This window comes from Triturus cristatus, chromosome 10 (genome assembly GCF_964204655.1).
Source record: "Triturus cristatus chromosome 10, aTriCri1.1, whole genome shotgun sequence".
NCBI classification, from domain to species: Eukaryota; Metazoa; Chordata; class Amphibia; order Caudata; family Salamandridae; genus Triturus; species Triturus cristatus.
This window is the reverse complement of record NC_140593.1, coordinates 278,657,422-278,684,582: the sequence shown is the minus strand read 5'-3', so window position 1 is coordinate 278,684,582 and position 27,161 is coordinate 278,657,422. Positions and strand designations below refer to the sequence as shown.

Below are 27,161 nucleotides of genomic sequence, written 5' to 3'. Positions count from 1 at the left end.
AGACTTTATATAACAAACCCTCGGCTAGAATTAGAGTTACCAGTGGCCACTCATCCATAGTTCAAATAGAAAGAGGGACTAGGCAAGGGTGTCCGTCTTCCCCTCTATTATTTGCGCTGTATATGGACCCTCTTTTGCGCAGGCTCGTTGTTAACGTTAACATCCCACCGGTAATAGTTAATAATTCGCATTTTAAGGTGCAGGCATATGCGGACGACGTTGCAATCATTACAGCTAATCCTACTCTAGCTATGTGCGCAGTAGAATTAGAAGCTTGGGATTTTGGTCAGGTGTCAGGGTATAGTCTCAATAAAACGAAAACACAAATAGTTAAAAATTTATATGTCATATGTAATGATTATAGGGTAACTAGTTCGGCAGTCTATCTAGGGATAGAGATTTCGGCAGTTTTGGAGAAGGTGGTTGAGCAGAATATAACTCCATTAATGGTGAGACTAAAATTAGACCTCGATAGGATGAATAATCTGCACCTTTCATTATTAGGATGTACAAACGTTATCAAAATGATTGTATTGCCTAAATTTCTATACCTGTTTCGCGCAATACCTCTGTTTTTTGGTGCACATTGGTTTCAGGCTTTGGAATTGGTACTAAATAGATTCATTTGGGCTCATGGAAAGACTAGGAGAGCGTACAGATTTATGACTCTTCCAAGGGATAGAGGTGGGTGGGGCGCCCCCGACTTTAGGCTATACTATCTGGCTACCGCACTGCAATATATGCAGGGATTAATTGGTGGAGGGGAGCACCCTAGGATCTCCAAAATGTCAACTGAAGTGTATTCTATAGTCTTGGGGGCGGAGGCGGAGAACTGTCTCCTAAATTGCACGGACTTTGCATACTTTAAAAGAACAAGGTTCAAGACAGTCATTGCTGCTGTTAATATCTGGACAGCCTTTTTGAAGAGATCTGGATTGGGTAGATACAACAGATACACCCGCTTGTTTAAGAATAAATCTTGGCCAGGAGATATATTTGCAGACTCAATTTTTGCATCCTGGGATCATTATGGGATCAGGAGGATAGGGGATATTATTGGGCTGGATGGAATGATGTTATTTGCGGATTTAGTTACCAAATTTCACATAGATTCAAGGACTTTTTTCAAATATCTACAGGTTAGAAGTTTTCTGAATACCAAGCGCGGTGGGTTGATAGGGTTTAAAAACAATGAAATATTGGATATGATCGAGAAAGGGGGAGATTGCGATATACGTAGTTTCTATGCTTGCCTTCTTACTACTAAGAAAGACGATTTGGTCAAATATAGTACTAAGTGGGCCGCGAAGCTAGGTATTGAAGCGGTTTGGTTTCAGGAATCATTGGCTCTCGGCCATACGGTTTTATGTTCAGCACCATTACAGTCACAGCACTATAAAACTATTTATTTTTTATATTATACACCAGCTAGAATCGCGCAATGGGGTGGCACCGTAGGGACAGACTGCCCACGGTGTAATCATGTACAGGCGGACATAATCCATATCTTTGCCACTTGTTCTCAACTGGCTACTTTGATTAGGGAGGTAGAGGGATTTTTAGTGAGACATCTAGGTATCCAAATTAAAATTACACCCATGGTGGTTCTTTTGGGTATAGTAATAGATGGTCAGGCTACTTGCCAAGAGTTTGTCTTTATTGCTATGGCAGATTTTCGGTTGTTAATAGCAATAGCCTGGCGTGACAAAGCTGCTCCCACTATGAATCAATGGTTGGCCAACCTGTTGTCTGCCTACAATCTAGAAAAAGGGATTTACGAACGGAAAGGTCGAAGGGGGAAGCAATTGGGTCTGAGAATTTGGGATCCAATACGGAGATGGAAAGAACAAGTGGTTAAATAGGGTGGCTGAATATGATTCAATTGCTTGGATTTTATTCTCAAAAGAAATTGTGATAATGGCTGTATTGAAGCTATATATTGTTTATAATAACTGAATTGTATATTTTCATTGTTTATTTATTGTCGAACCCTATGCTGTGCTGTATCATTATATCTGGTATAAAATTTCTTTTAAATATAAATAAAAAAACAAAAACAAACAAATAACTCTACAGAGTCTTGATACGGTTGCTTCTTATGGTAAAGTGTATTTTCCAGACTTGCAAAAAGACTCATCTTGGCTGGTGTCTTACATCATCTTGTCCGAGTTCTTTAGTACTTACCTACCTCCTCTGACCTGTGCATTGAGTTGGCTAGACAGCAGCGTGTAGCGTTTAGACAAAAAATCCTTTGCTTTCAAAAAGACGAAAACAGCTTTGATCTAAGCTGCAAACGATAATATCACTTTGTAAATACTATCAGTAGGGCCCAGCAAGAACATAGAAAAATACAGTGATTAGTGTACAGCCTACCTGCAAACCACAAAACACATTACAAATGTGCCTTTTGCAATAAATTAAGGATTTTTTTTAATGATTATTGTAATTTTTCAAATTTAGCTTCAAATCGTGTTTTACTTAAATCCAAAAGGCCCACTCCCAAACTTTGAAAGTTGTAGCCAATTTGGTGCAGCCGGGCGATCCTGCTTGCCATGGTGCTGATGCTTACATCGAGGACTCTGGGTCTTTCCATTATCCGCTCTACCTCGACTCCTGTCTTCAGCAAGCAATCTATTTTGTTAGTGAAGTTTTTGGGTGACAGGTAGAGCATGGGTGGGTAACGTAAAATAAAGCGGTTGATCTGATCATCGCTGCAGCCTAGGGGGAGTAGTTTCAGCTGAATATGACGGAAGTTTCTTTTGATGTACTCATGACAGAGGTCCAATATATCAGCGCCATTGCCCTGCAGTAAGTTCAGCAGCTCCAGGTCAGTCAGCCTGAGAGAGGTCTGCAGGAATTCAATGTTCGCTTTCACTCGCTTAACACTCTGAATGAGGACGAAGATGTTTTTGGTTACGATCAGTTTCACAAACTCTTCTGCATTTTCACCACCTAAGCTCACATGCACGTCATGCAAATAGTCCACCATTTGCTGATTCAACTCCATGCGATTAGAGAACGTTCGAGGTGCTTTCGCCAGCAATCGAGCCAGGTCAGTTGGGGTCAAGCCAAGAGAAGAGAGAAATGTAACATTTTTTTCCAAATTGTCAATGTTACTTGAACGGAAAAAAGCTTCAGGAGACCGTTCCAATACCCTTAGTATTTCGGAGTCACTCTTTAAGATTCCATGCCATATCGCCCATTTCTTTTCCAAATGATCGACTGTACGAGTGATGGATCGTGGGTATCTCGAAATGATGCCAGCAACAAAGTCTTTACTCGCCCCCTTGGCTTGCAGGAACCCGATAAGTCCATCTTCGTGTGTGATCATCTTCTTTAGGACACCCGGCTGACGTTTCCGTGCAGACTGTACATCTACACCCAGGTTTACCAGGTGATTTACTAAGCCAATGTTTTCTTTTGACGAGCTCTTAATGCTACGGGGTGTCCAGCTAAGGAACCTGGAAGCCACAGCATTGTGCAATGTCGGTGCGGAGAGTCTCCATAAACAAGAGCATCTCACACTCCCTAGCAGCAGGGTAGCTATACTCTGTACCAGTCCTCGTGATGCCATTTTACACCAACGCTAAAATCCCAATCTGTGTCAGAAAAAAACAGAAAGCAAGAAATCAATCTTTAATGATACATTATTTCACACACCATATATAGGATTATTTTTGAATCGATCACATTTTTATAACACAGGTATTAGATTTAGACAAATAAGAAAAAGGCTTAGCAATGCACATTATATCGGTTTTCAAATGTAAATAAAAACTCTTGATACAAGGAAAGGTTTCACACACACATTGCTAATAGGGTAGAATAGAGGAAATGTGCTGGTTAATTTTTAAGCATGACCTAAAATGCACAAAACTATCACGTTCAAACGTGATATTGATGATCTTCTTGAAAATGACTATGAAGCCCGTTTTCATTGCTGCCACTTTGCCTGGACCAGGACTCCAAGGTCCACAGCTCCCAGCGGCCGCCACGTCTAACAGCAGCACCAGGAGGCGCTATAATTAGCAGCGCGGGCTCACGCAGTGCGGTAAGCCCGTTTTCTTTGCCGCAACTTTGCCAGGACCAGGACTCCAAGGTCCACAGCTCCCAGCGGCCGCCACGCCTAACAGCAGCGCCAAGAGGCGCTTTAAATAGCAGCACGGGACACACGTTGGCGTGCCCGGGTAAAGCCCGGGCCAAGGGCGGGCCAGTCTGCTCCCATCAGCGGCCGACAGAGGCTGGGCCACCCCTCTTTGTGAAGAAGACATCATGGGTAAGGTTAAACTCCTGTGCTTCTCTGATATTGCAAAGACTAAGGCAAAGGTACCACGTAACTGTGCCTGCATTCTATCCTAGTTAACTACAGCTGTAGGAGCCTTAACCACTGAGATCCATAATGTAGAGGTTCTGTTGGGTCTGGGAACTGAGGCAACATCTAGTAACACCCTCCCTTCTGTAGCTCCGCACCACGTTACTCTAGGAACAGACACTACTATTGTCCCAGTAGCGGGGGCTAGGGACTCTATCCAGGACAATCAAACTCCGTTGGCCCTACACCGGGACCCCAACCCGAAGATGGGGAGAGCCCTGAAATGAATGCATCTGCAGCACCGCTTACAGCCCCTAGTAAAACATGCATTGCCATAGCCAATAGGTCTCGCCTTTGACACATAATAAGTGTTTAGTTATCCAGCACAATATCCTTGGTGCAACAACATCACCTGTTGAATGGCTAAACACTTATAAGGTCCCAAAGGCGAGACCTATTGGCTATGCCAATGTTTGTTTCTTTTCTGATGGTGATTGCTTTGCTGTGCGAGTCAATGTGCTGAGGTAGTTTGTCACCAAGCAAGGTTTTAGTCTCAATGTACTATTCAGTGAATTTTTCATCCTGAATGTACTTTGAACTTCTGTGTTCTGTCTACCCTGACAGTGTGACACAGAGTGGATCTTATGTGTCTCAAGCTGCTTTTGGAAGCTTTACAGCTACCTGCGTTATTTCTTGTTGTGTCAAGCTTCTTAGATCTATATTTTATGCACGATGTTACCTCTTCCAGACAAAAGACCATGTCTGAGGTTTTTGCTGACATGTTTATAATAAACATTTCTATGGTCGTTGTGCCCTTCATGTACCTTGATATTTATTGTTTCGAAAGTATTTTTCCAAAATTGCCCCTTTTGGCCAGAGGTCCTTGGACGTATCTGATGAGTTGCACGCCTTTTGTAGTCATTCTTTGTTTGGAGTTTGCTTTAGAAATAAATTCCCATGGAATGGCGATCATCAGAACTAAAGTCACACGGCCGTATGGTTGTGTGCTCTCTACAGATAGCTTACATATTCAGATGCGAAAGAAGAACTCTTGTGAATAGTGTGGGATACCTTTCTGATTGCATTTTCATTATACCCACACAACCACTTCTCACGCCCAGTCCCATTTGTGTGGTATCTGGAACCTTTTTTGGGTTTGTAGGTCACGTCCGTGGGAATATTGCCATTAAATCTGATGGAGAACTGCTACACGGCCAGTGTTATAACTAAGTACACATGGCCAAGAGCAGAAGGGAGAAGGGAATCTGGGACTAGATTCCCTGCAGGCTTGTACCGGTAGACGATCCTGCCACACTGGTCGTGATGTGATGAGGCTACCACGGCTGTCTTTTTTTCTGTGTTTTTGTAACGGTAGCTGTTGAGGTTTTTGTCTACTGTTCACCACTGGATGTTCTATAGGAAGGATGTTTATGCTGGTCCACGTATTTGTAAAGGTTGAATTTGAGAGGAAGAACGCATAATGTTGTTTTGACCACCTTCCAAAACGAATTCTTAATTTTATACAGTGTGTGGCGATATGTAACCTGTCACTTGTTTTTTCTCGGATGAAGAAAGACTTCTAGTAAGGTAAGACACTTGTAACCTTTATATCCTTATACTTGAAACATTATGTTTTATCATCCTGCAGACTACTCTAAAATAGCACGGTCTCTTGCTCCCTCCCTAATGATTAATTAATTGACTGCTTCCTAGCTCGATAACAATCTTCACATATGTGTGTTCTTGGGAATCTCGTGCAGCAGGTGTCATTTTCTGCTAGAAGTAGATTTCCCCCCTGGCTGTGTTGTTGGTGCTGGCGGGGGTGTCTATCTTATTGCTGTTGATTGAGGATGATTGAAATGCACACACCTCCCAAACTTATTTTCTTTTTTATCTCAAGAACGCTCCATGTTGATCATTTTGTGCGCACGATATAGCGGCCATGCTGTTGTCTCAACAACATGCACGTTTAGAAAGAACAATAAACCTCTCATCACCCACTCTTTCGGCCACAAGACCACGCCTGCACAGCGCATACTGCCCCGGTCATTGGTCATACTGGACAGGAGTCTGCCTGGTAAATTACATTTACTTTGCTGCAAATCACTAGTTGTACATCCACCAGTAAATAGCTCTGCTTTTTTTTTTTCTAGGTGCCTTGTTGGGACGGTTACTAAACCATCCCATTGTCATCGGTGTGTCACATTATGGATGCAGTCTGCAGAGGTTGCAAATAGGTGTTGTGACCAATCTTGTGCAACAAAACCCGAGCGTTTTCGTGCAGTCTTTGCTCTTTACACTTGGGCCGGCAGAGCGCCATCCACCACCATACCGTGGTATGGCGGCCTTTTCCTGTACTATAGCTTGTGTCCTCATGAAATGGCAAAGTGACTGAAGCTGGCATATTTAAAAAGAAACATTACAAATGATCGTCTATGTTTTATAGCTCCATGGATTTTAAACGCTATTCCAGCTCGAAAACGTATAATTAATCGCTTTGACCACACTGCACAGCATGAATAACATTGTGACTAAGGGTAATAACAAACAGTTAAAGCCTGTGTATTTTTTCTTTACAAGGTGATTTTTCTTACGCATTAAGACATTGCCTTAGGCCGCTTGTTATAAAATGAAATGTCCTATCACCAAACTATATTACTTAGGTGTTTAATAAAGCACCAATCTCCGTCTTAAGATAGCTTCAGGGCACGGAGACAGAAGTCACTAGTTAAAATAAACTCCGCCGATTCCGATATGCATTGCAGATCAGCCGCCATAATAACAAATAAGTCAGTTACAGTCAGAGTGTATATTTCACTCACTGAACGTCTATTGGGGAATGATCTGGGCGCCAGGTAAAACTTACCCGGCATTTTGCAGCCCTCTGCCTGTCCAGGGTGACTGCTTCTAGAACAAGCACGTGAGTGGTGCGCGCACGCACGCCACAGAGAGACATCTGGTTTTAATTATCGTGCACACGTCTAGGCACGATAATTCAAACCAGATGGTGCCTGTGCGGGTAACCGCAAGCAATAGGCCATGGGCTGGGCAAAGGGGGACATGCGGCCGCCTTTGCCCAATTGCGTGCGAAAATTTCTAAGAAAGACACACGCAAAAGCAAATAGCCTGTGACGAGAAGCTCACCACACGCACAAGCGTGTACGAGCGTGAGGTGAGCTTTTCAAAGCCCCTTACAAGAAGTCTCGCCAGAGCAGCGCATGTGCGCTGCTACAGGCTCGACCTAAAAAGGAGGAAAAAAGGCTTAAAGCCGGGCCCGATTACAAAGGAACAATCCATTCTGGAGGGGGCTGAAAGACATTTGATCATGGAGGAGCGGCCACTCTCTCATTTTAACACAATAACTGCGGACTCAATTTTGTCGCATATTGACACACTTTTTGGGTCGCTCAGGGAGGACTTATTTAATTGTGTTAAAACTGGGCTAGAAGGTATGATGGAGAAGCTGTCTAGAATAGAGCCTAAATTGGGTGATTTGGAGGACTCTAGTAGCAGGGTCAGGAGGAAGGGCAATAACGTCATGAGCAATGCATCTAATAACACCAACAATACTCAACACACCCACAAGGTGACATCCGTGGGGAGAGGGTGTCCTAATATCACACATTCAGGGACCTTGAAATCCAACAAGGTTACCTTAGGGAACAGCATTGGCTCCAGACAGGTGAGTGGAACCTAATGGAGGACTGAAACTCCGCATGTGACAGGGCCTGGCAAAACTCTTATACGAGGGTCTGCTAATTTAGGAAGGCTTTACTTACCACTGGAGGCTACTCCTCTGGTATTGGTTCTAACAGGGGTGCCCCCCCTTAAAAATAATACCACTGAATCAACGGAAGAACGTATAAGTAAGGTTAAGTTTTGGTGTAAGAAACTCTCTGATGGGGGGGTTCAGAGCATCCTCACACATTATAATGGCTAGGCAAGTGGGTTGGAGGTTGCCCTAAATCAGATGATGGTGATTGTATAGTCATTAATTTTGATCGGACCAACGTAGCAGGCTGGCGTGGCCCAGGTGGAATAACAGCACTGCCCCTGAGTTTTTTTTAATCCCCCGTCATGGGTAAGCGGGCTAAAGACCCGATAGTACTGCAAAGACAAACCCCAGGGGAAGGTTAACTATGAGTCAGGTGCTAGAACCAAGTAAAATGGTGGCCATTCCCTTTTATTAAATGCCACTAGTAAGCCCAAAGATCACCTAACTTCTGCTGATGTAACAGTAGAAAGGGTTACAGAGCGCAGGTTCAAATCTGTAAATAGATTTACCCCATTGAGCCAGCTGGACAGTAATGACTGACTAACCAATTGATCCCCTACACAAGGACAAGTTACAAAGTTACAGGTAGTTGTAAGGATCATACTACCAATCCCACACTGGGGGAGGAGGTTAGCACGGTGGAGCAAGTCAAGGTGCTCAGCTGGAACATAGCAGGATTAAAAAGTAAAATCAACGATGTTAGGTGGAATGGTTTATTATGGGAAAATGATGTGGTTGGGCTTCAAGAGTCCTGGGAAACCGAAAATGATTTTTCGCTGGATGGTTACTCAGCTTATCACGCCTATTAACGCACCTAAAATACATATTAATTTTTAAAATTCATTTGACAGAATTACTGCAAATTAACATTTAGGTAGTCTCAATTGCTTTCTTGAGTCATATAAGGAAACGCAAGTTGCACCTTATTCGGTTATCATCTTAGGAGATTTTAATATACATTTATGTACAATGAACTGCCATGTCACCGACAGTCTTGATTCTGGCAATTACTCAGAGACACATTTTGAACATTCAATCAATTAATCAGTCACTTGTAAAGTGCACCACAAACCCGCGAGGGTCTCAAGGCGCTGGGAGGGGGGGGGGGCTACTGATCGAACAGCCAGGTCTTGAGTAGCCTCCTGAAGGTCAGCAGGTCTTGGGTCTGTCGTAGGCTCAGTGGAGGGTGTTCCATGTCTTGGCGACAAGCTGGGAGATGGATCTCCCGCCGGTGGTTGTTCTTCGGATGCGGGGGACGGTGGCGAGTGCGAGGTCGGCTGAGCGGAGCTGGCGGTTGGGGATGTAGAAGAAAAGTCGTCTGTTGAGGTAGGCTGGGCCGGTCTTGTGGAGTGCCTTGTGTGCGTGGATGAGGAACTTGAAGGATATCCTCTTGTGGACGGGGAGCCAGTGCAGGTTTCCAGGTGTGGGGTGATGTGGCCGTGGCGTGGTACGTCGAGGATCAATCGTGCCGAGGCATTTTGGATGCAGTCGTTCGATGAGCTTGGTCGGGGCTCCCGCGTAGAGGGCGTTTCCTCAGTCGAGTCTGCTGCTGACGAGGGCCTGGGTGACTGTCCTTCTTGTATCTGTCGGGATCCACCTGTAGATCGTGCGGAGCATGCGGAGGGTGTTGAAGCAGGAGGAAACGGCGTTGACTTGCTTGGTCATTGAGAGCGTTGAGTCGAGGATGATTCCCAGGTTGCGTGTGTGGTCAGTGGGTGTCGGGGCTGCCCCCAGTGCCGTTAGCCACCAGGAGTCGACCCAGGCTGAAGGGTTGGAGCTGAGGATGAGGGCCTCTGTCTTGTCCGAGTTCAGCTTCAGACGGCTGATTGAGTGTCGGCGGCGTAGGAGATTATGTAGAGGTTGTGCTGTCGGGCGACGTGTGCCATGTAAATGTTGAACACATTTACATGGCACATGTAAATGTTGAACAGTATTGGGCTGAGGGAGGATCCCTGGTGTACGCCGCAGATGATCTCGGAGGCTTCGGATCAGAATGGGGGGAGGCGGACGCTCTGGGTTCTGCCGGAGAGGAAGGAGGTGGTCCATTTCAGAGCCTTGTCTCGGATCCCTGCAGCGTGGAAGCGTGCGCGTAGTGTGAGGTGGCAGACGGTGGCAGACTGTGTCGAAGGCGGCGGGGAGGGGTCCAGGAGGATGAGGGCTGCGGTCTCACCATTGTCCAGCAGGGTCCTGATGTTGTCGGTGGCAGCGATGAGGGCGGTCTCAGTGCTGTGGTTGCTGCGGAACCCTGACTGGGAAGGGTCCAGGATTCGGTTTTCTTCAAGGTATCGGGTTAGCGGTCCGTTGACGATCTTCTCGATTACCTTGGCCGGGAACGGGAGCAGAGAGATTCACATTCACAACAATGTGGTTTTTCAGAGGATACTTTAGTGGAATTTAGCCTATCATGTCCTAATGCCTCACGCGGCAAGGACGATATTCCTTCCTTTAAAGGTAGGAGAACGAATTCCATTATTGATTACATTTTTATCAATACTGCACTGGTACCCCTGGTTGTGGCATATACTGCCATGTGGTCACACTTTAGTGATCACAACCCTATACATCTTATATTGGCGGGGGGGGGGGGGGGGGTATCAAGACCAATCCTAAAACAAATAGATGTGTCCCTATTTCTAATCTAAAAACAAAAGGCCATAGACTTAAGTTGTGCAAGGTTGTTCCGGAGGATTTTTATGATGACCTAGTGAATACTGTTGGAACAGAGATTGATCTCTGCTTAGATGATATGATAAGGGAAAATTAGATCCTTACAGCATATGTGAAAATCTGTAACCAGGTGGCCCAAGCCCTTACATATCTGCAAAAGGAATTCCTAAACAGAGGGGAGAGGTGGTTTGACCATAACTGCACAGTTGCCCACCAAAAGCTGCTAGTCGTCCTTAAGCATAAACCACAAGTTAAAATTTTAATAGCTGCCCTTAGGAAAACTTATAAGTTGGCTATATACACATGCAAATCTGAAATTAAACATGAGGCGTGGAACCATCTTTTGTCTATAGACGTCATTAAAAATAGTGCTGAGTTTTGGGAAATTGTAAACAAACTATTTTTTCAAGGGCAGTCCATTAGAATATAATATTCCGGAGGAGGGGTGGTTTCACCATTTTAAACATATATATGGTGATCTGGGGGACCAAGGACCCACAGGTATACAGTTTATGGTTGAGGCATATACCTTGATCTTCAAGGAAGTGGCTGTGGCCATCGCCCAAATGTCAAGTAACAAGGCTTCTGGACCGAACGGTGTCCCGGCCGACCTTTTTAAATCCAACGTGACATTATGGTAAAAAAACTATTAGCTCACGTTTTTAATATGGCCTGTAAATTTGGCCTGCCTAGATCATGGTCCCAGTCAATCATTTTCCCAGTCTTTAAAAAGGGAAAAAGAGGAGACTCATGATGCTATAGGCCAATCTCACTTATAGATTCAGCAGTGAAGGTGCTAGGAAGAAAGGTACTCAATAAACTAACTGATTGGCTAAATGAAACCCACATACTTTCAAATCTGAAATATGCGTTTAGGAAAGGGAGGGGTACCATGGACCAGTGCCTAAACTTGCATCTGTTAGTAGGGAAGTACACCATCACCAAGAGTGGGACGCTATACAGGGCGTTCATTGAGCTTTCCTCTGCCTTTGACCGGGTGAATAGATCCAAGTTATGGGTCTTATTAATAAAACTAGGCATGGATAAGAACATTGTAAACTTCCTTGCCGACCTGCACAGGGATCTAACAGCCAAAATGAGATGTGATCAAAGGGACAACCACACGCAGGAAATACACATCATAAAATGAGTAAGACAGGGATGCATTCTAGCCCCCCTATTATTTACTTTATATATCAATAATTTGGACTTCGTTTTTGAGGGAGCCAGCAAAGATATTCCGCGTGTGGGGAGCAGCTGATTCTAGTTCTCCTATATGCTGATAATGCCGCCTTATTAGCCAGAACAGCGGTTGGCTTACAGCGTCTTTTAACTACCTTCACCAATTTTTTTAGATCATTGGATCTAAATGTAAATTTTTCTAAATCTCACACAATGATCATTGGCTCTAAGCCCAGAAAACTTAAATCGCACCATTGTGAAGGAAATGAGATTGCTAGGGTCAAAACATTTACTTATCTAGGTGTCTTATTTGATGACAGGAGCACGTGGGTGCAGCAAAAGACAGCTTAAAGAAATGTAATGGCCGGATCCACATTAGCGGTCCTTGATTTTGCACGTAGGTTAGGGGCAAAGCCAATACAAGCGTTGTTAAACATATATAGAGCTAAATGCATTGCTATCTCAACATATGGATCTGAAATATGGGGATACAGAGAAGTTAAGGATATCCTAATAGTGGAAAATAAATTCCTAAGAAACCTACAATCGGTGCCACAATCAACACCCTCTTACATAGTTCACCAGGAGACCAGTATAGGTTTTGTGTCAGTTTTGATTGCAATGGCACCCCTATTTAAATGGATAGCAATTTGGATAGACCCGGAGCTTTAAATGAATCACGAAATTATGCGCGATTGTCTAGTATTAGATCGAGCAAGCAGTATCCCCTGGCTGAGCTACGTGAAGAGGCTTGCACTGCAATTAGGAAGGCCCGAGTTATTTACCTCCCCAGATAAATTAATGAAGGAAGATATGTTGTGGGCCAAGAAAACTTACCTATCTGTGGCACATATGGAAAGAGGCCAGGGAATTGATAAAACCAACGGTACGAGCCTATCAATTATTAAAAACCTCTTCTGCAATCGAACCTTATTTAAATGTAATAACCAACCCGAATCACTGTTTCCTTTTAGTAAGATTTAGATTTAATTAGTTGCATGTTTTACTCGCTGAACCTTAGGAATGGAGAAGGGTGGAAGATCTGGGTACCTACCTGCACATGTGACAATTTCTCAACCCAGGATACGTTGCACTTTTTTCTATTTTGCAAGCATTTTTTGCACAGTCGGAAACATTTTATTCAACCAATTTTAAGGGGCAAAGGGTTTTTACAGGCGAAGCCAGCTCTTGTATATCTACAGATGCTGACCAATGTCTGGGAAATTTTTAACATGGCTAGTTTTTTTAACTGCGGCAGTTAGAAAAAAAGAGAGGGATAACCATGATCTAGAACATATTAAATCACCTCCTTTTTAAAATAATCTTAATTAATTACTTGATGAATTGTTTATCGTGATTAAGATGCACGCCATTATATGCTGTTTGTGTTTGTCACATTATTGTCTTAAAATTACTTTTTGTAGTATGCTTTTATGGTTTTAATTAACCGAATAAAGTAATTTTGACTGACTGACTATTTTAGTTGTTTATTTAAATTTGTCTAAAAAAGAAGGAGAGAGATACAATAATACATTCAGAGAATGTGAGCAACATTATTATCGCATAATTGCAAAGGTAAATGAAAGGAAAGTTTTTAGAAAAGTATTAATATGGTACTGGGAAAAAATTTAATAATGTTGAGAAAAACATTGTAGTTATAACAATGTAAAGAATTTTAAAAAAATGTGTCTAAATGCAGAAATTGTAGTAGGCAACCATATTTACTCTACTAGGCCTGAATGGCTGAAACAACATTGCCTGACTAGCTGACATGACTAAAAGAATACTTAAGTTGTGTAAAATGTTTATTTTTTTACCTTTTCATGGCCATGTTTTACAAAATGAGTAATAGTTGTATAAATGCTTTCATCTAATTCTGTAAATGTTTCTACTTACACAATGTTCGCTGCTGATAAATGAATGAGTCTGTTATTTAGAAAGATAGACGTGAAACTTCCCTCATGGGAAAGTGAATTGCAAGTAGACCAGATGAAACCCCTAGAAGATAAATAGTTGCAACACTGAAAACTGCTATGTAGTCGTGTTTCTGTGAGAAGACGAGGAGTGATCCTGTTCCCATGAGAGCATCGAAAGATGATTGGCTGGCTGAAGAAAGAAGAAACCACTAACTGCAACATTGATAAAATGTGTTGTCTATAATAGTGCATGTTCCTAGAGTAGGTCACCACTCCTATTACTACCACAGACCCTTATCCCATTTTATCTTTGTTGTGACACTCTACTGAGTTTCTTGAACTTTTTTTTTTATGAGACGTTCTGCTTTGACAGATTTTTTTTTTTTATTTAGTTGACTTTTGATGCTAAAGCTTTATGCGTGTAGTCTTACTCTCTCGAACTAGAGCTCTTTATGGGTTCTGAGTGACAGCTTTTTCCCATTCCTAGTATAGATATTCTTCTCTTTATTGAATGCACTTAATGCTTTTATTAGGATTATATGATTGACTAATATTGCTTATCAATTTTTGTTCATATTTGATGATCAAGAATAATAAAAATTAATTTGTAACTTTTAATAAAGATGAATTTCTAAAAGATTGGATTAATAAAACCCTTTAACTGGTGGGGTGGGGGAGGGGCGTGGCCGAGCCGAGTTGCAAATGGCCGCTCACTAAGAGGGCTCTGCCGGCCGAGCTCATTTATCCTGTGCCTATCCGGGCCTATCCGCGCCGACCACAGATCTAACAATAGCAGCTGCACCCTAGGCAATGATATTTGTGAAGTCCGGTGCCCAGGGGGAGCATTGGGTTCCCGTTCCGACACTCGGGCATTCTCGAGGCCTGACGCGGCCTCCGGTGTGCGGGTCAGTCAAAGCCCCGGACTGCAGTGGGCGGGGCGGCCGCTGTTCCTGCATATTTGCTGGGCCGTGGAGGCCAGATGAGCCCGTGCTGAGTGAGGAGGTGTTCCTGGAGCTCAGCAGTGAAGACTATTGGCTCCTGTGACAGTGAGAACCGGACGACATGTCTGCGGCAGCGGTGAGTGGCAGGCTAATGCCCGGGCTGTGATGGAGGCACAGCGCGCTGGGGTGGGGGACCTGCAGCAGGCCTCTGCACTTATGAGGAGGGCTGTAGGGGTACTCCTGTTCTGGCGGGGGTGTCCCTTGAGCGGCCCGGGCCCCATTGCGAGCAGCACCGTCTGACCACTGTCGAGTGAGCGCTGTCAGCGCGGTGCAGCGACGAGAGCCGGAATCGAACACCACAACAGCAAGATAAGGCACAGAGCAATAGCAGGAGTGAAACACACCGCAAGGAAATACCCAATGAGAATGCCACGAGGGCGAAGTGCCCACAAAGACAGTATACCACCAGAGGTCTGAAGCCTGCACTTTTACAACTAGGTTGAACCTCTGTGGGAACAAGGCAAGCAATCACTGCATAGGGGTATATAAGCTACTCACCCCAGACGACATGGGCAGCTTGTTGAGGCAAGGTAACTCATCACACTAACTGGAGGCGAGGAGCAAATCACGCGATATTTACACTGATCCAAGGTCCCCTCTACAAGGCCCCCTACGTGGTGAAGCATCTACATGACTAAGGCTGTACTACGGCCCCTCCCACATTGCGCAACGTAATGGGGAAAGAGGACGGAAAACAGACGAAACTCACATGTGACGAAAGGGCGACACTGCATCAGGAAGGTGTCACGCAGCCCATTGAAACAGTTGAGACCATCATGGATGCTGCTCAGGAAGATGATCTATGCTGAAGGTGGTGCAGGCCAGCTTGCTGAAAATAGACTCCAAGCTCGACTCCATGGCTCCCCGCTTGGATAATGTCACGCAGAAGGTCGACAAGCACGAGGCAAGGCTGGACACACTGGAACCCCAGGGTTTCTGACATAGAAGATTGACAAACAGAAACACAAGAGCAAATGCTGCACATCGACAAAGTCTTGTACTTAATAAAAGCCAAAAATGCAGACTTAGAGGTGTGGTCCCGCCGTAATAACGTTCGCGTTATTGGAATTCCTGAGTCCACAAATATTACCAACATAGAACGGTTTGTGGAATCTATGCTAAAGGAGCTTTTTGGAACTGACCTTTCTGACATGATCCTAGTGGAGCGGGTGCATCGTACATTGGGCCCGAGACTACCGCCGGGCGCTCCTGCACATCCAATCATTGCGCGTCTTTCAAACAGTAGAGATAGGGACACAGTGCTCAACTTGCCCGCGAAAAGGGGGCGCTCCAATACCAGACCAATGCAATCACCATGTACCCGGACTTCACACAACAACAAGTGCAAGCGGCACGCCGGGAATTTGCTCAGGCCAAAAAGTTACTCCAGCAGGCTGATATTAAATATGCCCTATTGTATCCCTCAAAATTACAGGTGCAAACTGATGGTAAGCCCCTGATATTTACAGATGCTAGTGCTGCATGCAAATTTGCCAAGCAGGAATTGAAAAAAAAAAACGACAGGCAGCGACACTCGCCAGGGATGGATCGCCTAGCAGCAGGCTAACTGACCATGATAGAGTACATCAGTTTTGGCATCCAGATAAACCGCTTCCATCTTAATCTGCATGCCACCACTGTCATTGCTGTTTATTATACATAGCCCATTCCCGCGCATTTTAGTAACACCTGTGAGACTTGAATAACAGACTCGTACACCTTAGCTGCTTCCCGGCACAGACCTACTCATGGTACAAGTACTACATCATTGAAGCCTAACAGCAATATGCTCGGTCACCCTGCTACACAAGGCAGGGGCGTAGGCCAGCGACTCCACTCCCCCAGGGAGAATTCCCACCTGCCCTAGGCTTGCCTAGGTTGTTCTTACCTGTGTTGGGTTAGCTAAAGGGATGGAAACACAACCTGATTGGCGGGTTGGTGCGGGAGAAGGGCGGGATGGGGTAGTTAACTGTTCTTATGTTTTGCCGCTTGTTAGAAAACCAACGTCTGCACGAATTGCTACCACTTGTTTGCTACCCACGCAAATGCATTATTCAAATAGGGGCATACGAGGCAGAGCCCTGTACAGATACACAATGCATAGCACACTAGCACAATAAAATGTCTTCACTAAAATGCATCATGTGGAACGTGCGCGGTCTTAACGACCACAGAAAATCCAGATTAATACATTCTTATCTTGCTAGACATGGGGCAGACATTTGCCTACTGCAGGAAACGCACCTGACCGAAACAACTAGGACGCGGCTCAGCTCAAACATATGGGGTGAGATCTGGTTATCTAATTACTCTATTCCCGCAGGGTGGTGGTTTTAAAATGAAAAGGGGTTCCCTGGTGCACACAGCAATCTGTTATAGATCCGGAAGGGAGATACATATTATTACATGGTGCAATATACGGCCAGCAAGTCACCATTGTGAACACTCACAGACCTAACATAGATGTTCCAGAATTTTTTAACCAGTTATGGCACAGGATTCAAGCAGTGGGGTCAGCTGCGCTGCTGTGGGGTGGAGACTTTAACCTTGTTCTGTAGCTACAGGATGATCACGTAGGCACATCTCGCACAGTTCATCTATGGGTGTCTGCTGCATTGCACTCCATCATTGAAGAAAATTACCAGGTAGATAACTGGCGGACATTGCACCCAGGGGCTTGTGAAGGCACATGTATCCCCCATCAGCATAACGCGTGGTCCATACTCGACTTCTGATTGACGTCCAGAGAGGTTCATACTTGGACAACCAAAGTCACACATCATTCGCGCACACTCTCCGACCATGCGCCTGTCAGGATCCAGCTCCTTTTCGCAAAACAATGCACACAATCTTTCACATGGCGACTTCCCCCAAACGCGCTTTTGGACGCAGTGGGCGGACTTTGCACCCAGGGGCTTGCGAAGGCACATGTATCCCCCCCATCAGCATAACGCGTGGTCCAGACTCGATTGCTGATTGACGTCCAGAGAGGTTCACACTTGGACAACCAAAGTCACACATCATTCGCGCACACTCTCCGACCATGCGCCTGTCATGATCCAGCTCCTTATCGCAAAACAATGCACACAATCTTTCACATGGCGACTTCCCCCAAATGTGCTTTTGGACGCAGTGTTTGGGGAGGAGATTTGCGGCAAGATCGCAGAATACTTTAAACTAAACACAGGCTTGGTTGACTTCATAGGCGCTTTATGGGAGGCATTTAAAGTGGTGATGCATGGGTTCTGTATAGCCCCACAGTAGGGGGTACTTGAGCACATTAGAAGCAGAGTATAAAGACTAGACAACGACATCCGGGAGATAGAGCAGCAGTACTTTCAGGCCACCAGACATATTAGCACAGATCCGTGTTAAGTTAACTGCCTTTCAGGGAGACGCTGAAAGGGCAACGTAATTTTTTAAATAAGTACGCACAAGCGAGGCGATATGGCGAAGTGAACAGACCTGAAAAAACGCTGGCTAGTCTAAGAACTCCAAGAAGCGCCACCCATATAATAGAACTAGAAAACCCTGGGACGTCACCTGCTAGAACGTCACCAGAGGTTCTGGCCACCATGAAAACATTTTTACACACAGCTTTACACTTCCCAAACAAACCCGGAAGAATATGTCATTATAGACTACTTAGACACGCTAGCATTGTTATGGCTGGGGAGAGCTCATCGTGAATACCTTGATGAACCATTCACGGTGGCAGAGGTGAGTCGGGTGATTCCCATCAGACAAGGCCCTGGGCGCTGATGGACTCGCGGCCAAGTTCTATAAAGAATATGTTGAGCTCGAGGCACCTCGCCTCCTTTCTATTCTATTTCAGGAGGCTCTACAGGATGGCGTGCTCCCCTCGAATATGCGGGAAGCTGTCATAATAACATTACTAAAACCAGGAAAAGATCCCACAAATTGCGATTCTAACAGACCACTCTCCCTAATCAACCTGGATGCAAACATTTTCGCTAAGCTACTGGCCAATAGGCTACAGCCACTACTGCCAATGATAATAAGGCCAGATCAATCCAGGTTTGTGCCAGGGCGCTCCATTGCGCATAACCTTTGCGCACTGTTTGCCTTAATACGCTACCTAGCCCCACATGTCCCCACAGTGGCCGCACTGCTTGATGCTACAAAAGCGTTTGACTCCCTTGAGTGGAGGTTTCTCTTTATTCTACTAACACGCCTGAGTCCCCTGTTCATGCAGCAAATAAAGCTCCTCTACACCTCACCCACTGCCATGATTAGAGTTAATGGATTAATCTCAGAGCCAATTCACATCACACGCGGCACACCAGGGGTGCCCGCTGTCGCCACTATTATTCGCCATAGCCACTGAACCATTGGCTGCTAGGCTCCGCCAGCACCACACCAACCGAAGCATTGGTTTTACCACAAGGGAGTTGATAGTTTCTATGTATGCAGACGATATCTCCCTCTATCTAGGGGACCTGGCAGTCAATTTTGCACCTGTCACCAGAGAGCTAGTGAGATATGGAGGCCTGTCAGGCATTCAAGTAAACTGGGCAAAATCCACCATACTCCCACTCACTTCAGGAACGGCAAGGTTTAGCACCGAGTACTCCATCTCCTGGGCCGATGGCCCAGTTTTGCATCTTGGAATATGGATCAGCCATGATCTCCAGGAAATATGGTCTGAAAACGACGGCAGAACGACTGATTGGATCAAGGATAAGATAAGAGGTGGAAAAACCTTCCGCTCTCTTTGGCAGGTCGCATTGCCATCTCTAAAATGATTATTCTCCCAAAACCGCTATACCTCTTTGCCAATATCCCTATACCGCTGCCCACACACTTCTTCAGGCATCTTCGGTCAAGCATGATTGAGTTAGTATGGGCTGGTAAACAACCAAGGATAGCCTGGGAGATATTTACACTACCTCTGGAACAGGGAGGGTTCGTGGACCCAGATTTCGCGCTTTACGCGTATAGTGCTCAGGCCCAATTTCTTCAATTTTGGCTGTACCCAATACCGTTTCAACCACATGTGGCCATTGAAACAGATACGGTAGCCCCTCTCCTACTAAACACCGCCAAATATCAGAAATACAAACACCCGCGAGAGGAGATTGACAACACAGAAGCACTGAGATGAGCTTGGCATGGATTACGCAAAAGGGCGAGAAATACCCCACTTATATGTCCCAATCATGCCGATCATCAACAATCCACTGATCTCCCCTTTGCAGCATAGACATGCCCAAAACCGAGCGAGATTACACATGCTAGCAACTGGCTCAGATCTCAACCCAGGGGGACAATTTTTAACACTCCAGCAGATGTGTACCACATCGAGGCCATCGGCACTAGACACCTTTGTTTCTTCCCAACTGCGGTCAGCCTGTTGTGCTAGATACACTACACACCCAGAAGCCCCTCCACCACTGCCGGCGCTAGAACATGTTAATGGTAAATTCCGCCTGCAAGTTGGTGACGCGCATTTACACAACCACCCAGAGGGAATCCCCAATTGTTGTCCCCGCATCCCAAGCGGTTTGGGAGATAGAAATTGGGGGAGCCAATCACGGATGAGAAATGGGGGTTCTGTTATCGACAGCTGGGGCAGCTTTCCCCAAACTATAGATTCACTTTAAATATATCAACCGTCTATACCATACTCCTACACAATTACACCGTATGGTTTTGAGGCCGGGAGCGGCCTGCTAGCGCTACAGAAGCCCAGAGGCAAACTTCTTGCACATAGAATGGGAGTGCAGATCCACTTTTTAAAAGGACTCCTTTAACCTAATCAGTTTAGTTTGTTGTTGTCAAAATTTACTTCTTACAGACCAATGGTTTCTCTTGTGTTAAGTGCAGATCCACGGCCATCTTCTGGAACACAACATTCACCCACATTGAGTCCATTATTGGACAGTCCATACGGCGGGCCCCCATAGTGGCGCTGCTGGGATTTGTCAGTAAAATCCCACCCGTGGCGCGAAGACTAACGGCGATGCTCGTATTATTAGCAAAAAGGCAGGTGCATTGGGGAGCACCCCCCGGCCATCCAAACCTGCTTAGATGAGAGACATTACATTTTGTAGAGACCAGTTGAACTGTTACTGGGAGCTAATGCCGGTCCGGTCACATCCTAAGGACATATGGGCCCCATTTACGAGCTGGCTCCAGCGCATAGACATTGATGAACTAGAGTAATGTTATATTAGACACTGGAAAATCTCCACCCAATGTCGTCAGACGAATTGCAGAGTTTAAACTGATCTGTTGATACAATATTTTAAGTGGTATGTACATATCATCTGTGGGGGCACTCCTCAACCGGCACTGTGGAATAATGTTGACAAAATGTGACAGGCAATGTACTGAAACGCTGGTAAGACCATGTACAATGCGGCATTGTTATTTGGGGTTTGTTAATTGATGAAAAACCTCAATTAAAAAAATCTTTAACTCATATCAAGCTCTCATTATTGTCTGAAAACATATTAGTGATGGTGATATAATTTAGATGATGTACAGCTCTTGATCTTCTCTAAAACAACAACAAAGATCCATTGGACCAGAGACATAGCAGGTTTTAGCCCGGATGATCGTCAACTGAGATTTTAAAATTTAATCTAATTCCTGCTCCAGTAGTACATTTCTGGTCTATAATATAGTAGGTGTCTTAGTAGTACGGGTACTATTCATGGTACGTTGTGTAACCTGTACGTGTAAACTTTGCACATACAAGCCTTCTGTAGCGTTTTTCAATCATTATCTTCACCATCTGCAGCTTGGACAGCTAAATGTAGCTGTAGTGGTGCCTATATGCAATGTAAAAGGCATTTCTATAGCGCTCTGTAAATCCAAGGAGTGTCCTGGCGCTCTGCACCTCTAGTAATATCTGACTGAAAGCTAAAAAAGCCACTTTTTCAGTTTCTCCCGAAACTTGGGGGTAGCTGAAATGCACTATAGCTCCTAAGGGAGTTTGTTCCAGGATGAAGGTCCCAAGAATGAAAAGGACTAATGAAGAGCCCTGTGAACCAGGAGCACAGTCTTGAAAAGGATCCTCTTCCTAATGGGAAGCCAATGCAACTCCCTAAGAGAAGGGTATACAGAAGTTCAGAGAGGCAAGCCAAGAAGCATAACGGACTGCTGCATTTTGGACCATCTGCAGCTTACTACTCAAGTAAATCAGACAGGCCCAAATACAGTGCATTACTGTAGTCAAGCCTAGATGTTATTAAGCCCAGTACTACCAGTTTCCGAGCAGAAAAGGGAAAAAAATGGAGGAACTTCCTGAGCACACACAACAAACCAAAACAGGTCCCTACTACTGCATTAAACTGAGACAGAAAAGAGAGCCCACCATCAAACTTAATGCCTAGATTTTTGACAGAGTTAGTGTGGCTTAGTGGGGGAGGAGCACCTACTGGCCAAAAGGACTGCCAGGGCTCGTCTGTTCCTACACCAAAAAAGTAGCTCCATCTTTCCAGCATTACATTTAAACTGCTGGGTAGTCAGCCATTGAAAAACTGCTGTCAAACAGGTTCTGATTTTTTCATCAGGGAACACTTCATCCCTACCCCAGAAAAAACGAATTGGATGTTATCAGCATAAGAGATTATTTTTGCACACAAGGCCTCTACCTAGAACGCATGAGTGAGATATATATTGGATAACGCAGGGCTCAAAGACTAACCCTAGGGTACTCCCACATCATAGCACCCAGATAAAGAAGGTGGACACCAGACCTCTTCTTTCCAGGAATGAAGCCATCCAATCCCACACACGCCCCTTGATTCCTATGGCTTGGAGACGGGCCAGGAGTGTAGATTGGCTACTGTGTCAGTCTGCTGACAGATCAGGCATAATCAGAACAACCCAGCCTCTGACATCCAAGGTACTCCTGATATAATAATCTACCTCCACTAGTGCGGTCTCCATACTACAACTGGGGAGAAACCAGATTGACTTGGATGCAACAGATTATTACTTTCCAAGTAATGGGACAGTTGATGGTTAACTTGCTTCTCTAGAACTTTAGAGAGCATGAAGCAGAGAAATAGACATGTAGTTGGATAGATCAACCGAGTCCGCCTGGTGTTTCTTCAGCAGAGGCAAGATTTTAGTCTGCTTCCAGGCACTGGTACTATGGCTGATGTCAGCGATTCATTCTGGAGATTGTTGGCCAGTGGATTAATGACACCTGCCCCTAAAGCCAAAAGGCCTGGGGCATTGATTAGAGGGAGAGGCATACTTAAGGCTACGGATTGCTAATAGTGATCCTTCCAAAGAGACTGGATCAAACCTATCCAGCGAAAGGGTCGAATCATATTTGGCTAGGCTGCTGACATCCTACAAAAATACGACATGTTGTACGTCCGCGGGCATCTGCTGTACTGTACCAATTATACAAAAAAATGCAATGTATGTGCAAACAAAATGCTTCCTACAAAAATACGACACATGCAACTTTCAAGGACAAACAAAAATGCAGTATGGCACATGCAATGGTGCCTTGCACAACACCAACGGCATGGGTTTGGCTGGGACAGGGAAGAACAGTAAAAAACATATGCCAATCTGAGCACGAGAAGCGCAAGGACAATAATCAAAATGAAGCAGTACTTGGTCCATGCTCCATAAGAAGGCAGAAACAAAAGACGAGGCTGTGAGATCAGCCACGCTGGTCAAGGAGGAGGCAGCAAATGAGAGTGAAAATGAAGCTGACGAAAGGTAAGCAATGGGCCAGATTCAAGCACATTTTAGTAAACAAAATGTCACTCAATCTACAGCGCTTGCTGTTTCAGGCGGGACCTAAAAATGAGAACAGGTAAAAACAAAGCGTTAACATAAAAAGAAGGAAAGCTAAACAGATACCCATTTAGTGGCTTATTTATAAAAAGTGAAACAAGACAACCTGGATAAATCACCACTTCCTAGCATAAATTGAGTGATCTTGTTAAAATATTTTATTTCACCAAAACTCAATTTTCTTCCTTACAGCATAAGAAAGCACAATCAAATATGCGACTTCAAAGCACCAGTTGTACATAAACCTATTGTGTTTGATTTAATAGACTATTCTGTTGCTCTATAATAATCTGGACCAAGTACGTTTACATGACAACTGTCTAGCCTCTTAGTTCCCTAATGGTTTATGTTTAAAAATGATCACTTTTAATAAGTACTTCCACTGCAGTGCCATAATGTCAACCATTGCTGCCAAAGCTTCCAGATATTAAAGATATAAACTTTTTGAATTTTTAAGATACTTTATCATGTTTAAGGTGATGTGTGTTGTATAATTTACATAGCAAACATATTCAAATTCGGCCCGTGCATGGGTTCTAACAGCCGAGCCAGACCCTTAGCTCGGCTCTACCTGTTAATTTGCTGGCTCAACCACCTCTAGTTATTTATTATTTAGGTGTTCTCAGGGCTTTAAGTGGGCAAGGTCCCGTCAATTCTTAAAAGCAGGTGCGGAGACGGGTCCCTATCAGGCTCTCCATTTTCGTTCTCACTCTCACAATGGAAACACTATCTTAACTCTGCAGCAGTTCTTTGTTTTTGATGTAACTTTTATTTTTGTGCAGTTGTATATTTTAAAAAATCTCGAAGTGCTTTACATAAGCACCAAGAAGGGCATATTCATTGGGTTTTTTTTTTGGTAGGCACGGGCGCTTAAAGTGATTTGCCCAGACACATAAGATGTTGAGCCGACGTGGTGACTCAAACCTGCTTCTTCAGCTCCACACTTGGAAGCTCTAGCCATTATGCCACAACCTCTCGTGCAAGAACTAAATCATTTTCAATATTATATACAATGAAGCCATAGTTGTATGTATGCATGTAGTATATTATCTTATCCAACTAACAAGCTTCAACAAAGCCGTCCTGGCTTGTTGTAGGTGTAATGTTACTTGTTGTATTATACATATGGAGACAATGGCAGCGGCAGCAAAATACCTGTCTGGCGGCACATTGTGTTTATTATGTTTTTAGCATAACTGTGTTAAGCCACGCCCAAAATTATATCGCCCACGCCTCTTTGAGAGAGCCACCCCTCCTACCCCCCAAATCCCGCACCCCAGTTTCCAGTGGACTGGTTCGAAATATGTATTCTACGAACCCTGTAACAAAAATGTCTGCAACACACCTGCATGAAGATTTGCTCGTTTTCTAGTTGCTGAAGTTGTGACCATAAAGCCAAATTCTAAATGCACTCCGATAGTAAAAGTAAGTAAATTATTTTCCATACTCCCTTTTCATATTACTATGGCTAAGAAGATCTCGTGCTTCCAAATTGATAGCACCGTTTTATTTATTCGGGAAAGTCTTTTTGTTGCAGAACTTACGAGTTACCTACCACTCATCTCATCTGCGAACATATAGAAAACTCGAGCTGTTGAAGTGATATACCACCAAGCGGTGTGCAGAAGGACGCCTTTCTTACCAAGATTCACCAGGGAACACCAGAACAGCTACACAAACCAGACACCATGTTCCACTCTCCTGCCGGAGAAACGAAACTAAGAGTTAGTTCCTGCAGTGAGCCTGTAAACCGCGTTTTCATTGGTCTCAAAATCAGGCTCATGATTTGTCGCAGAGATCTCCCTTGTGATAGGCTAGCTGGGGTCTTTCCGTACTTTTATTATTCTATCAATTTTAGTTGAAAATACATTAGCAAAGTTTGCGGGACCTAGAGTTTCCAGCATTGTGTAACATCTAACTACGGTTCATGTTTTTATTAATGTAATTGCTATTTGTGTGGAAATAAAAAGTAAATGATACTGAATCGTGTTAATTCCAGAAATGAATCATTGCAAACGGCTTTAATTTAACAGGAAAATAATTTTCAGCAGAACTCTCAATCAGAAAACAAGAAATGACTGATTTGCAAACTCAGGAGAAAATAAATCTGCAGCAATACGCTATCACAATACCCAGCTAAAAAAATAAAGGAAAAGAACAAGCAAAGCCAATAGGTGAAACCTATGAGAAATATATTGGCTTTGTCAACGTTTTTCTTTACGTGTTGCACAGCAGCTCATGCTGCTTTGTAATGTTTTAGAAACGCGCAGAAGTGTTGGGGGTGGCAAGCCCCGCGAGAGAGGACGTGGGGAACAAAGAATGAACAGCGAAGCGACCTGGAGCTTACCCCTTAATTAGTGAAGATGGGTATGGAGTGAACAAACCCTATATAAGAGACTCTTTTGCAATGTAGCTCTGATGGTGACTAGATGAGACATAGTTCGCTACTGGTCTGCAGTGTCATCACTGATGTCATTACCTATACGTCCCTCGTCCTCGACCCAGTCATTACTCATGAGGTATATTCCCTGAGAGGAAACAAAACAGGAAATGCTTGCTAGCTCCACCCACCCTACTTCCAGTGGCTATAAAACAATAGCCAGCCCAAAGCACTTCTCGTTTTGTTTCCTGTCATTGACCATGAAGTGGAACGCTGAGGTAACTGCCAGGCTTGTACCTCCATCATGTTGTCACCTGGCTTCTCCCTCTGCTGATCTCTAGGAGTGCCATGGGACCTTCATAGGAGGGGCTGGAGTTGGGACTCGCTTGGAGGCTTCCTGGACTCTGTAAGATGCTGTGCTGCCGAAAGCCTGGCTTGCAAGACTAGGTCAGGCCCCGGTCCCCTTCTTTTTTTATTATTTTTTTATTCTTTTCTATTCCATTGCCCGACTTCGGCATTATGCCTGCGGCCGCTTTCGTTCTCAGGAAAGTTCCCGCTGGCCCATCTCCTGCGTTTTTTTACCATTGGGGGGATCGTGGGGGAACCGTGCGTATTCGTGTTACGCTCGCAGGTGCTGCCCGGAATCGGTTTCCTTAGGGATGCTCTCGGCCCTGATCGGCTTGTCAGCTTCTTGCGCGGCCTCCCAGTGGGTGGGGAGACTGAGCTGCCGATTCTGGCTGCTGTGTACGAGACGGCTGGAGCACCTTCCCATATTGCGTGTGATCCAGCGGGAAGCTCACAATTTTCTCCTATACTCTTACCGTCAGTAAATTCAGTTTAGGCCCATACCCATAACATCAGCTTCATAACCCTCATGAAGCTTCTTGCTCATTTACCACTTACTCTTGGTCCTCCGATGGATCTTTTTGTTGAGCTAATAGGGACTAGGAATTTTTAGAGAATGTGACGCAATTTCATTAAGAGGACTTGGAATAAAGAAATTGCCAAACACTTCAGCTTTTTCAAACTCACTTTGCGTAAATGACGAAGAATAAACTGTGAGACAAGAAAGATAACCAAAATAATGTTTTTTTTTTTTGTCCTCATTTCACCTTAGACCAAGACAGATTTTACAAAC

The 27,161-nt window shown here is 44.5% G+C and overlaps 1 protein-coding gene across 2 annotated transcripts; it reads right to left on the bottom strand.

The window, feature by feature from the left end:
* Nucleotides 1–2,403: 2,403 nt before the first annotated feature.
* MTERF1 (mitochondrial transcription termination factor 1) lies at nt 2,404–26,178 on the bottom strand. Of its 2 annotated transcripts, none has more exons than XM_085631110.1 (3): nt 26,123–26,178; nt 25,199–25,344; nt 2,404–3,599 (listed from the first exon to the last, which is right to left on the bottom strand). In XM_085631110.1, exon 3 carries the CDS (start codon nt 3,572–3,574, stop codon nt 2,438–2,440), a length of 1,137 nt encoding a protein of 378 aa, XP_085487236.1. In that variant the 5' UTR covers nt 3,575–3,599; nt 25,199–25,344; nt 26,123–26,178; the 3' UTR covers nt 2,404–2,437. The 2 variants fall into 2 exon arrangements, with proteins under 2 accessions (XP_085487236.1, XP_085487235.1); XM_085631109.1 differs by having other exon boundaries at nt 25,286–25,344; nt 26,123–26,166.
* Between the last annotated feature and the right edge of the window lie 983 nt (nt 26,179–27,161).